A 12,344-nucleotide genomic window follows, 5' to 3' on the forward strand; every position below is an offset into this window, starting at 1 on the left:
GCTGTCTATTACTTGGCGTCTGGGGGTATTAGGTTTTCTTCTCCACACACCAGTGTCTTTTCTCTGAAGCACATTCATTATATGAGTTAATGATTTAGTTTTCTCAAACATGTTTTCACAGCCACTGCCTTTGATCCGTTTGGAAGTAGCCCTAAGCAAACTGGTCCAGACCTCCTGGGTTCCTTCCTTGGTTCATCAGCTGTCCCTGGTGATCCTTTCCTTCAAGCAACAAGAAGTCCTTCACCAACTGTGCACAGCGATCCCTTTCATATGGGTAAGAAAGTGAGGCTTTTCTAGTGTATTTAAGTAAATGGGAAATGCTGCTTTTAAATAGTGATGGAGCCATTAAGTGCAGACTGATGCTTACCATCAAATGACTCTCAACCACAGAAACCCCACTAAACAGGAAAGAGCTTTTTTGTCTTCAGACTTAAAGCATATTCATAACTCGAAGTGTGGTAGGATGAGACTAGTTTCGCTCAAGTCTTATACTTAATTAATAAGCTATTTGTATACATGAAAAAAGAGATGATGAAGAATGTCTGCCCGCATATTCCTGTGGTTATGAGGTCTCATTTGAACCAAACTACCATTAATTGAGCTAAATAGAGCATGGCATATTAAGCCTGCTAGAGAAAACACACGTCCTTTGGTGAATTTAGTTACAAGCATCTGTTTTCTTTAGATCTGATAGTCACCCTGGCCACATTCACAGTTGAGTTTGACACTTATTCGAAGAGAAGGAGTTTTTATTTCTTTATTGGACTTTTTCCTTCTCATGGTTTGAGATGTTCTTTAGTTGTTCCCTTCTCCCCCTGTGCCAAAATTTAATGTTATAACCTTCTCCGAAACGCATTAAGTTATGAATTTGTGTCTGATCATCTAACACATGTCCCTTGGGTGCAACAGTCTTGTTGGAAAGCCAAAATGACAAAGGAGGGAACTAGCATGCTGCTGGCACTGCTTACATCCTTGCTTTGCCAAACTCGGGTACTGGATATTAATTCTGTGAATATGATTGGGTCACACTTGGAGCTGGCTGCACTAATGAGAGGAATTTAACTGGTATCCCAGTGTGATGAGGTATTCCATTACAGTGCTAGTACCTGTGGATAATGAAAAGCCAGCAGGGTGAACTGCATGGTTGTACAGGCTTTATTTGATGCGAGGTTAAAGGAAGGACTGTGTGTGTTCATTCTGGTTTACATCTGTGTGGGCTGCTCTGCTTTTTCTCTATCCTTGCCCTTTATATGTAGTGTATTTCCTTGAGTCGAGATGCATTCTGAAACACAAAACCCCATGCGTTATTCTGGTCATAAGGTTTTTATAAATGAATATATAAAGCCTTTGATCAAAGCTATCATTAAATGAATGCTGCAAATCTGTGTCCTTCCCCACTTACCGCTGTACAATATGAGACAAAAAAAACCCCATTAAATTTGTAATGCCCATATGGAGGAGAAGTTAACTTCTAATGAGCAAATGGTAGATGGACCTAATACTGTCTCTCCTCCTCATTTTGCCCCCTGCTGTTCACAGACACTGGGTTGTGTTGGTTTTGCTGTACTACTTTGAGATATTTATGTGTATTCATTCTGCTTAGCTTCTAGCACACCAACGGTATCCATACAACCAGATGTTTCTGGTGGTTGGGACTGGCCCAGCAAACCAGGTATGTATCATAAAAATTCAGGGTGTTTACAAAAAAACCCCTTAAATAGCTCTGAGAGAGGAGAGGTAGAGAGAAACTGCTACCAGAGACTGCAGAGAATCCATTCCCTCTTTCTGCTGCTTAGCACTTTGAGTAATACAACATAACTTCAGTCAAGATTTTAGTCTCATGTGAACTTGTTGTCCTGGTCTCCCAGTCATCCAGGTGAGGATTTGGCTAAAAACTACTAAATTCTTTCTGTTCAAAAGAAAACCTGGGTTCACTTCCTCAAGAAACCACGGCCTGAAGCAGGACAAGTGCTTGGTGAGGGTGTACATAGGTGTGTTTCATTCCAGCGTAGAGCACAAGAAGGACCTAGGAAGCGCTATGCCTTCCTGGGATGCCACTAAATAATAGCATGATTCTTTCTAATCTTAGGAGAGTATGTATGTCCTACTAAAAGTTGCTTCCCGAAGGCTCCTGGTTCTTAAAATACATCCATTTGTCATAATTACCCTGTCACTGCAGACAGTCTAGGGAACATTCTTGTTGCTGCGCCTAATTGTAAGTGGGTGTGCAACTAGTCTGGAACAACACTGAGTTGAGACTGCTTAGAAACATGGCAATAGTACACTTAATTTTAACAGCAATCTTTTAACCTCATGTGACAGCTGCACTCATGTAAAATAGGGGTTAAAACTGAGTTATTTTTTCTTTATATATATATATATGTATTTTTTTTCCCTTTAAGGTGGCCTAGGAATGGGAAGTAAGTCAGCTGCTACCAGTCCTACAGGATCCCTCCACAGCACTCCCACCCATCAGCCTAAACCCCAAACACTGGATCCGTTTGCTGATCTGGGGACTCTTGGAGCAAGTTTAGCAGGTTTGCATCCCTCTTTAAACCTAAACAAAGAATTACCAGCTCTGTTTTTAAAGAAATAGGATGAACAGCTTGGTGTGTGACAAGGAGCTCTGTGGGTCCTCTCAACTGATGTGTACACCCGTGCTGCTTTGAAGCTTTCCCTTCTGCTTGATTCTCTGTAAGCTCTCACAAATCTGTGCTTTTACTGATCCTCTATCAAAAAACCTGTCAGTAAGTTGCTGGGACCTCAGTAGACTAAATGAACTGCAAAGCTTAACCCCTGTCTGCTAAGTTTGAACAGTCTCTGGCTAAGGATGCTCTGTGTTTAACTGGAGAACTGTTGCTACACACCTTGGAGCAGTGCCTGGGAGGGAACTTCGGCTCTTCAAAGCAACTGGGTCCTTGAGGAATTGTCTGCTTCTAGACTTCACTCATTTTTGTCCTTTGTGAGGAAACCTGCAGAACCTCATTAATCTGCCTCTTATTTTTAGTGGAGTCAGAACCCATTTTCCTTTGTACCTGGCTACAAAGGACTGTGTGCTTGGCTACTTAGGCAAGCATCTTCTCTTTGTTTTCTGTCAGAAAATGATCAGTAAACCCTCAATGCCAGTGTTAAAAAGGCGGTTCTGAGAAATTATTGAAGTTTTCCTTAAAACCCAACATCTCAGCTTCTCTGATGAATAGATTTTTCTTCCCTTTGTCACTTCCCTCAGCTCTTTGTGAGCCACTGTGGTTTTATCTGATGTTTGTTTTCCCCTTTGCGTCAGTACCAGCATGGTTCTGGAATTAGGTTTCCCAGTTCCCTCTGCTGGAACACGAGCTGCTCTGCAGGAGCAAAATAAAAAGTCTGCCAAGACCTATGCCAGAGCCATTGAGGTGCTTTTAAAACATGTATTCTCTAGCAAAGTTCTGGAGTTTAAAAACAAATTACTTGGCATCCACAGGATATTTAGCCACATTTTTGTTGTTCATGCCTAAGTCAAAAGTACTTCATCAGTTTCCATGACATGTTTCAGAGCTCAAAGTTGAGCGTGAATGTTAGTCTCAAATAATAAAACATGAAGACTGCATAATTTCCACCACAAACTAAGCCAGAGGAGCATCCCCTAAAGTAATACGGTGCTGAAATGCCAACTCTGTGGGGTAGTCTTACATCAGCACAGGATAAGGAGATGCTATTTCAATGACCTGGCTTCAGTGTGCGCTTCAGCCCAGAACCCCGCTGTGTGCTGGGCTGCACCCCCAGAGCGTGAGCAGCAGGTTGAGGGAGGCGATCCTGCCCCTCTGCTGCGCTCTGGGGAGACCCCCCCTGCAGCCCTGATCCAGCTCTGGGGCAACAGCACAAGAGGGACGTGGAGCTGCTGGAGCGAGGCCAGAGGAGGCCCCGGAGCTGCTGCGAAGGCTGGAGCAGCTCTGCTCTGGAGCCAGGCTGAGAGAGCTGGGCTGGGGCAGCCTGGAGAAGAGAAGGCTCCTGAAGGGGACACCTTAGAGCAGCTCCAGTGCCTAAAGGGGCTCCAGGAAACCTGGAGAGGGGCTTTGGACAAGGGCCTGTAGGGACAGGCCAAGGGGAATGGCTTTAACCTGCCAGAGGGGAGATTGAGATGAGCTCTGAGGCAGAAGCTCTTCCCTGTGAGGGTGCTGAGGCGCTGGCACAGGGTGCCCAGAGAAGCTGTGGCTGCCCCATCCCTGGCGGTGTTCAAGGCCAGGTTGGACACAGGGGCTTGGAGCAACCTGCTCTAGTGGAAGGTGTCCCTGCCCGTGGCAGGGGGTTGGAACTGGATGAACTTTGAGGTCCCTTCCAACACAAACAGTTCTAGGATACTGATATGTCAACTTGATGTTACCACTACAGCCGCAGCAGCTTGGGTTCCTAGTTAGCTGCACATAGCAGAAGCCAGTTGCCTGGAGGATTTTGTTTAGGTTCCCCTTTCAGAAGGCCAGCCAGTATCCTGTTTGCTGATGCTCATTGTCACTCTTTTCCCTATACTCTGCAGGTGGCCCTTCATTTGCCAGTAAACCAACCACACCGACAGGCATGGGTGGAGGATTTCCCCCCTCGCCGCAGAAACCCTCTCCCCAGCCCATGGGTGGCAGTGGTTGGCAGCAGGGAGCTGGCTATGGCTGGCAGCAGGCACAAACCAAAGCCCAGCCAAGCATGCCTCATGCCTCCCCCCAGAACAAGCCCAATTACAACGTGAGCTTCTCAGCAATGCCTGGAGGACAAAATGAACGTGGGAAAGGACCTGCTAACGTTGGTAAGCTCTTCAGAGATTGGCATCCAAAAGGTTGACTCCTCCTAATACTGCTTTAATGCTAAACAGTTCAACAGGTTAGGGTCTAAGCAAGTGAGTCATGCTGATGATATATAAAGTTCAGCACTAGCTGTCCTGTCCTATACTCTAAAGCATGCTAGTATTTATGAAATCCTCTATTCCAAATGGGCTTCACATCCCTGGCAGTGTTCAAGGCCAGGTTGGACACAGAGGCTTGGAGCAACCTGGTCTGGTGAAAGGTGTCCCTGCCCATGGCAGGAGGTTGGAACTGGATGAGCTTTAAGGTCCCTTCCAACACAAACCATTCTAGGATTCTGTAATTCTATGAATAATAGTTCAAAAATAACATTAACCTGTAGGTCTTCTGTGAGAACCCGCACACTTATTAGCACTGGGAGTTTGTTATAGTGTTAAGTTTGGGGGATAGCTTGGGTAGATAAGCAGTGTTACATAATCTGTATTGTGACAAAAACTTCAAATCTTTTTGTTTTTCAAGATGCGAAACCAAAAGTGTCTGCAGATTTTGAAGATCTATTATCTGGTCAAGGATTTAATGCTCACAAGGACAAGAAGGGCCCCAAAACAATAGCTGAGATGAGGAAAGAAGAAATGGCGAAGGAGATGGACCCTGAAAAACTAAAAGTAAGGAATAGTCTTGTTTATGCTCTTAGTCATTTAATGTGTCTTTTGTTCTTATCATACTGGAGGCTGCTTGAAAGATGGAGGGGACAGTAAGCACCAGCCATCCGGCACGTGAGGCAGCTGAGCAGAGCTCTCGGATCATTCAGTGTCACAAGCTTCCTCCTGTTTTAGCACTTACTTAGTGTGCAGCCTCCACAGCATTGCTGGATCCCAAGGACCATGTGCTATCTTTCATGCCTGCTTTCCATAAAGGAGCTATCTAATATACTCAATAGCACCATACACTGCTGTGCTCCCCATTCACATGTCATTGCCAGACAGCAATAAACTAGTGTGACCAGAAAGACAAAGTCACAAACCGCAGGTGTTAGGAGGTATCTGGAAGAATCTCCCCTATCTCATCAGAATGAGAGATGCTACTCTAGAAAAGTGGTAAGTTTTTACAAACTCTGTTCTGAAATAGCTTCTTACAAATAAACCAGATAAAAGAGCAGTGACCACCTCTGCCAGTCCTTCTGCAAAACCTAGGGTTTGGTGAAATGAGGGATGTTCTCCCCATGATGAGAAAGTGAGAACTTGCTGCTCTTTGTTCATATATTTCTCATGCCTTCCCTGGAGATGTGAACATCCTTTGGAATAGATTTAAAACTCCAAGGTCACACTTCTGTCCTAAACCAGACTGCGGCAAACCATGGCTTGCCCAGTGTTACTGTCAGTGCTGCCGGTCTTCCGCAGCACTCCAGCCCTGATTAGCAGGCACAGCTAATTGAACTAATCCTCCATCTCACTAATCTTGCCTGCTTTGGAATTCTCTCATCTCTCCTCAATAAATTGCCAAGCTAAAGATCTATTATGAAGGGAAGGAAATTTATTCTGTCCTGCTTGATGTTTGAAGTATGAAACCAGGAATTATAATTACAGAAGGATACAGAACTGAGAGGAAAAGCCCAAGCAAACTTCTACAAAACAGAATGAATGACTGTTTTAATTTTTAACCTTGTGGAAAGGTTTTAACCTTTACAAAGTGTGTGCCAGCATCCATGCTGAACATGAACGTCAGCCACTTGTAACCAAGTGGGCAGCTGTCAGGCCATCAAGTGGGCACTAGTTTTCCCAATTCATAAGCTGTACAACTTTATAAATTCATGTGGTGCTACTTAATGTGTGCAGCATTTCCCCCCAGCAAGCTGCTGAATCACTGAAGCACCCAGCTGATTCTTCCTTCCCCATATAATTCCCTTTGCTCTGATGATTTTTATTTCATAGAGTCACTTCAGTTCAGCCTGGAGTTGTTAAATCTATTTACTCTTTGTTTTTTCACATTTACTTCCTCTCGTCCTCTCCTTCCCCAGCCATTGGCTAAGATGGCAGCTACTAAGGGGGATTACATCATGTAGGAAAGTGACTACCTATTGCTTTATTTGACTGCTGGATTGCAGGTAGCAAATAGGCCTGTGGAGAGACTTGAAGCTTCTGACTTAAAGCTTGAAAAGATTTGTATTGAAGCCAACCTTCAATGTGAGTCTTTAGAAGACTTAACTCAAAAGATACACATCCACAGGAGAGTTTTAGTTGAGTTTACTGTAGGTGTGCAATTAAGCTTGCTGAAGAGCCACACAGTTAAACATTTCATTTATCTTTTGACTATTCCACCTAATAGCTGTTCATAAGCGTTGCAAACTCGGTATTTTTAGCAGGGATGTTGCTTAAGGTGTGTCTTAACTTTCAAGCAGTGATATAAAAAATGATGACAAAGTAGAGACTGACAGATATCTTCCAAAGGTTTTCTAAAGCTTGGAAAGAAATGTAAGATGCTCCTTGTGTCATTGCTATTCAAATGAAGAAACTTTGTGCTACTCAAATGTCTAAGGCATAAATTAAGACTCACATTCTTCTTTCCAGATCCTGGAATGGATTGAGGGGAAGGAGAGAAATATTAGAGCCCTGCTATCCACAATGCATACAGTCTTATGGGCAGGGGAGACCAAGTGGAAACCTGTTAGTATGGCAGATCTGGTCACGCCAGAGCAAGTGAAGAAGGTCTACCGGCGGGCAGTGCTTGTCGTTCATCCTGACAAGGTAAGGTTTTCCTGGTCTTGCATTGATCAGATATTGTCACTGTTGTCTTAATTACCAAGAGGTGAATGTGATTGCTTATTTTATCTGTGCAAACAGCTTTGTAGAAAGTAGTAGTTCAAGATTTTTGCTGGTTTCTGAAGGGTGAGAACCATAACCACTTCCAGCCCCAAGACTGTGCTTGGCACATGCTGCTCCAAGCAACAGAGATCCAGATCTTCAGCATTTGTCACTCTCACTTTGGCTCTAAGCCACATTGGTGGTGAGCAACAGTCCAGAATATGGCACTTGAAAGGAGATGAGGGTGTGCTAAAGTCATATGAAAGGACAGGGGTCTTAAAATCAAATATCTAAAATGGAAGAATCGGGTTATCTGATTATCCAACCCGTGGCTGGTGGTTTTGCTGCTTACACTTTCCAACCAGATTGCAGGGATGCCATCTGGGAAATCCTATGGTGATGATGAGGCTTCCACTTTTAAGGAAATGGAGGTCCTGAGGGTTGGAGGACAGTGGGCAAGGCTTCAGAAGATGTGGGCTGCACAGAGGCTTGCAGGAATACTGCTCTTACCAACAACTGTGTCAGGTGGTAGCTCCTTCCCTTCAGTGCAGATAAAATGCCTTTTGCAGGACCTAGGTTGAATTATTTTGCCCCTGGGAGTGCAGTGCTTGATCACACTTGGGGGTTGTCAGCTCTGGGAAGCTGAAGAGCCAAGAAATTCTTAAGCTGTAAACAAGGCAAGCAGCCCTCAGCAGTAGTTTATGCTTGCCAAAGAAGTGAAAACCATTTGTGGAAAGTAAATGATAACTGCTTGAGAATCTAGCTGCTCAAATGTCAACTTTCTGTAGTCTGATTTGGTAGATGTGATATCCCTCTTTCTGTTTTCATTCCAGGCTACTGGGCAGCCATATGAACAATATGCAAAGATGATATTTATGGAGCTAAATGATGCCTGGTCAGAATTTGAAAACCAAGGACAAAAACCCTTGTATTAGGTACTTTCTCATTCTCCGCACAGACCTGTGCTAGTGCTTATATAGTCTCTTGTCACAAATGTCACAGATCAACCAAACTCTGGCTGGAAGTTCAGACGTTTCAGAAAACTAAGAGCCTAATACTTATCATGAAGAGCAAGAGGAAGGTTTCCTTGTACCAAGAATCCTGAGCTTAGAGGAACTCTAGCCACCTGGCTTGCCCTGTGAGAGCCACGGGGCTATGGTTTCTTGTAATTTTTTCCATTTTCCTTTGGATTCAAGTGGGGTGAGATGGAACACATTCTAGGATAAGGTAGAATTGTTCTGTCTCCAACACAGTGTAGCTGCTGAATTTCCTACTTTTTTTTTTTCTTTGTGATATGGCAACACTTCAGTTGAGTTCAACAACTGGTGGTGAAGCCTAAACTTCAATGTACTTTCGTCCTAGGTTTGGATCAAACTTTATCAAATTTAAGTGCTCAGATGTGGTTTAGGCACACTTCTAACTGTCACCATTTGCTGCTTAATTATCCATATAGTATAGTATCCCTGAGTAGACACAAAGCTGAATCCTGGGTTAGGTCAGTGTGGCCCCTGACTGCTGCTTTATGTTCATATTGTACTTCACCTCACAGTCCAGCAGTGAAACGTGCAGATGAAATTCCTCAGTGTTGTGGAACAAGTGTCTGTTAAACAACAAGTAATTGGTGTTAAACAGCACCTTGTTTGTTTGTTAAACAGCAGGTTTAGGGGGTGAATCCTCTGACAGAGAAAGGTTGAATCCACATCTGTAAAAGTGAGGAATGAGCATGTATTGCATTTCCCAAGTTCTCATCAGTAGCTTGAAACCATCAAACAAAAGAAATACCAACAAACTAAAACTCTACTGCACAGTTCTAGAAACTTCCAAGTCTTATAGGTCACACTTCTCCTCCTGAGGATTCAGAAGGCTTTTTCCAGCCCACTTGTATCACCTCTATGCCTTTATCAGCTCCAGAGCATGTGGCCAAGGCTCTTGGCAGAATGCAGTCTGTGGAAACTTCACTTTTCAGATCATGGTGTACAAGCTGTCATGTAGATATCTGTGGACCAGGTCTGATTTTTGAGGTAAATACAGTGCAAATTGATTATCTTAAAAGTTTATATTGGACCAAAGCAATAATATCACAAGAAAATATCTCTGATGCTGAAAGATGCTGAAGCATCTTTCCTAGTTAAACAGAAAGTTACACTCTTCACCCCAAATTCTGGTGTTCTCCTTTTGTAGAATAACTAAAGCTAGCAGTTTATTTAACAACATGTTGTATCTGTACTTGAGCTTTGAAAGGGCAGGCATATTCAGAAGATGGGCAGGAAATAATGTGTATTTACTGCTTAAGGAACAGGTTGCCATCTGATGTGAGTCTTTAAAGCTGGTGGTTTTTAAAGACAATCCACTTCTTGTTGCACTTATGTTTTCAAGTGGCAAAACTTTTACTGCAAAGAGTGTGTCAAAGTACATTGCTTTCTGTATAAAACTCCATCCTTTTGTTGTATTGGTCCATTATTTACTACCATTAACTGAAAATGTGAAACCAACACATAGGTCTCCTTTTATATAAAAGACCTTAAGATAATAGTAACAAACTGGATGTTATTTATTAATGTTTTGATCCAGTATGTGCTTGTCTTATTTAAAGAGATAACTGGAATGTGAATCATGTTCCTGTGATTTGTTGGTTTATTGTTTCTCATTCACATTTGTAGATATTGTGACCTATGCCTATATAATAAAAAGGATCTCATTACTCTAACGTCCTTTTTTAATGACAAAAACTACATTAGCTTTGTATCGAGTTCGTCATGGCACATAACTCTGGATACTCATACGTTCACAAGATACAAATCCATCATTAAACTTTATCTACCAAAAGAAACCCTACCCCACTTAAGCTTTGATTACTTCCATCCCTAATGTTTTTATGGATGCATGAAAGTATTAGGATGTATGTATATCAAAATAGTTAACTAAAAATAAATTCTTGTCATATCTGGTAGTGACAGAGGTTATCAATGTTCAGGTTTACTGTTTGACTAAATTATTGTAATTTTTGTAAATACAGTATATACTCAATGAAATTGTGACTGGTCTAAAACATTTGTATATACATTAAAGAGCTCAAATTAACATATTCAGGTATGTTTTGTGCTTGGGGGGGAACCCTTTACCTTCTTGCTTTAAACACACAGTTCAGAGCAACTTTTCTGTGAATGCTGGATAAGCAACAACAAATGCATGTATGGTAAATGGCAACTTCTTTTCTCTACACCATCTTACACATATGACAACACCTCTGTCTGTCGCTCCAGCGCAGTTTGGTGGGATCTGTGTGGTACACATAAGGTAGCCAGAAATTACTTGCTTTAGAGCCAAATTCGTTTTTTCCTGAAGAGTTTATTTCCTCAGGAGCAAACTAACTACATGAAGAAGCCAGTTCTCATTACTGCAATAGTTTGTAAGAGCAGAAAGGCTTAATTTAGAGAAAGTTTGCATGGAAAAGGTGCAGCCTTTTGTGCTTAAGAGACAACCCCTTCAGAAGATGGTAACTTAACTTTTATGATTTGATTTTTAAAGACAAGGTAATTCAGGTGTGTATTTACATATTTATTGCAGGTCCAAAGCTGTCTACATAGAGGCAGCTGTACCAAATGTAAGCTTGTAGTGAAACTCCTAGAGCTTTTTTCTTGTTGAAGGCAGCTAAAAGATCTGTTCTGCTCCTTACAGTATGGGGAGGATACGGTAAAAAGGTCTCTATGTAATTTTATGTCTCAAAATAAGCCCAGAAATGACAAGACCACAACATTAAAATCCTACATCCGATCCCATGACAGGCGAGAAGTCTTGGTCAGTGTCAGTATTGCCTCTTTAAAGTGCCATAATTCACAGAATGGTATTCCAGGTAGTTTTACAACTCCTCACTTGCTGCTCTTATGCTACTACGCTTCAGAGACCCAAAGCCAAGTAAGTCACCAAATGTAGCACCTACTATAATGTTCAGTTGAAGCATTTAGCTACTTAAGTTGCTGTTATAATTAGGCAGCCTTCTTGGCTCCGAATTGTCATAGAATCCCAGACTGGTTTATGTTGGAAGGAACCTTAAAGCTCATCCAGTTCCAACTCCTCCCACTAGACACCTTCCACTAGAGCAGGTTGCTCCAAGCCCCGTCCAACCTTGAATTTGAATTTAATAATGAAATTGGGAAAAACCCCACCTGTAGTAGAGAAGATATAAACTAAGATGAAGGGCTGAGAGGCAGAAATGGGAGATATCTAAAGAAAGCCTCCCTGTGGAGATGTATGCAAAGGGTTGTGCAAAACCTCCATCAAAAAGGCTGGGTTTGGGTCAAAAATGGGATCTCAAAAATTTAAGGTTTAAAAAATGTGCTAAAAAAGATGTGCCCTTTCTTCTTGTAGGCTGGCGGGAGGGTGGATGAGAAGGCCATTTTTGGGGTGAAAACAGGGCTTTCCATAAGTAGCCTATAAAATGGCAGTGACTGATGCATTAGGAGTCATTACAGCTATATTTATGTATTTAAATCATGCCTGTGCACACATATACACGTGTGTTTATGCACTATATATAAGAATATATACGTGTGTTTGTGCCTATGTGCATTAAACGCCCGCCCTGCGGCCTGGCTGGAGGCGGCGCAGCACCGCCCCGTTACTATGGCAACGAGTGGCTCTCGGCCCGGCCACATCCCCATAGCGACCCACCGCCCGCGCCTTAAAGTGGGCACCGCCCCTGAGCGAGGGCCGAGTAGCGCGGGGCGCGCCTCACCGCTGGCGCTGCCCCTTTAAGGCGGCCGCTCCCGTGACGCGA

At 42.9% G+C, this 12,344-nt stretch overlaps 1 protein-coding gene across 2 annotated transcripts in view; it reads left to right on the forward strand.

Annotated features, from left to right (window-relative positions):
• DNAJC6 (DnaJ heat shock protein family (Hsp40) member C6) overlaps positions 1 to 10,650 on the forward strand; it is a 51,171-nt gene extending 40,521 nt beyond the window's left edge. Inside the window, exons 14-20 of one of the 2 annotated variants that reach the window (XM_030494816.1) lie at positions 122 to 274; positions 1,604 to 1,672; positions 2,403 to 2,537; positions 4,511 to 4,771; positions 5,286 to 5,431; positions 7,334 to 7,510; positions 8,401 to 10,397. In XM_030494816.1, coding sequence (XP_030350676.1) covers positions 122 to 274; positions 1,604 to 1,672; positions 2,403 to 2,537; positions 4,511 to 4,771; positions 5,286 to 5,431; positions 7,334 to 7,510; positions 8,401 to 8,502 — 1,043 coding nt within the window. In that variant the 3' untranslated portion in view covers positions 8,503 to 10,397. Of the gene's footprint in view, positions 1 to 121; positions 275 to 1,603; positions 1,673 to 2,402; positions 2,538 to 4,510; positions 4,772 to 5,285; positions 5,432 to 7,333; positions 7,511 to 8,400 lie in introns of both variants that reach the window. The other variant, XM_030494815.2, reaches the window with a different exon arrangement.
• Positions 10,651 to 12,344: the final 1,694 nt, after the last annotated feature.

Source organism: Strigops habroptila, chromosome 8, assembly GCF_004027225.2.
Source record: "Strigops habroptila isolate Jane chromosome 8, bStrHab1.2.pri, whole genome shotgun sequence".
Classification (NCBI taxonomy): Eukaryota; Metazoa; Chordata; class Aves; order Psittaciformes; family Psittacidae; genus Strigops; species Strigops habroptila.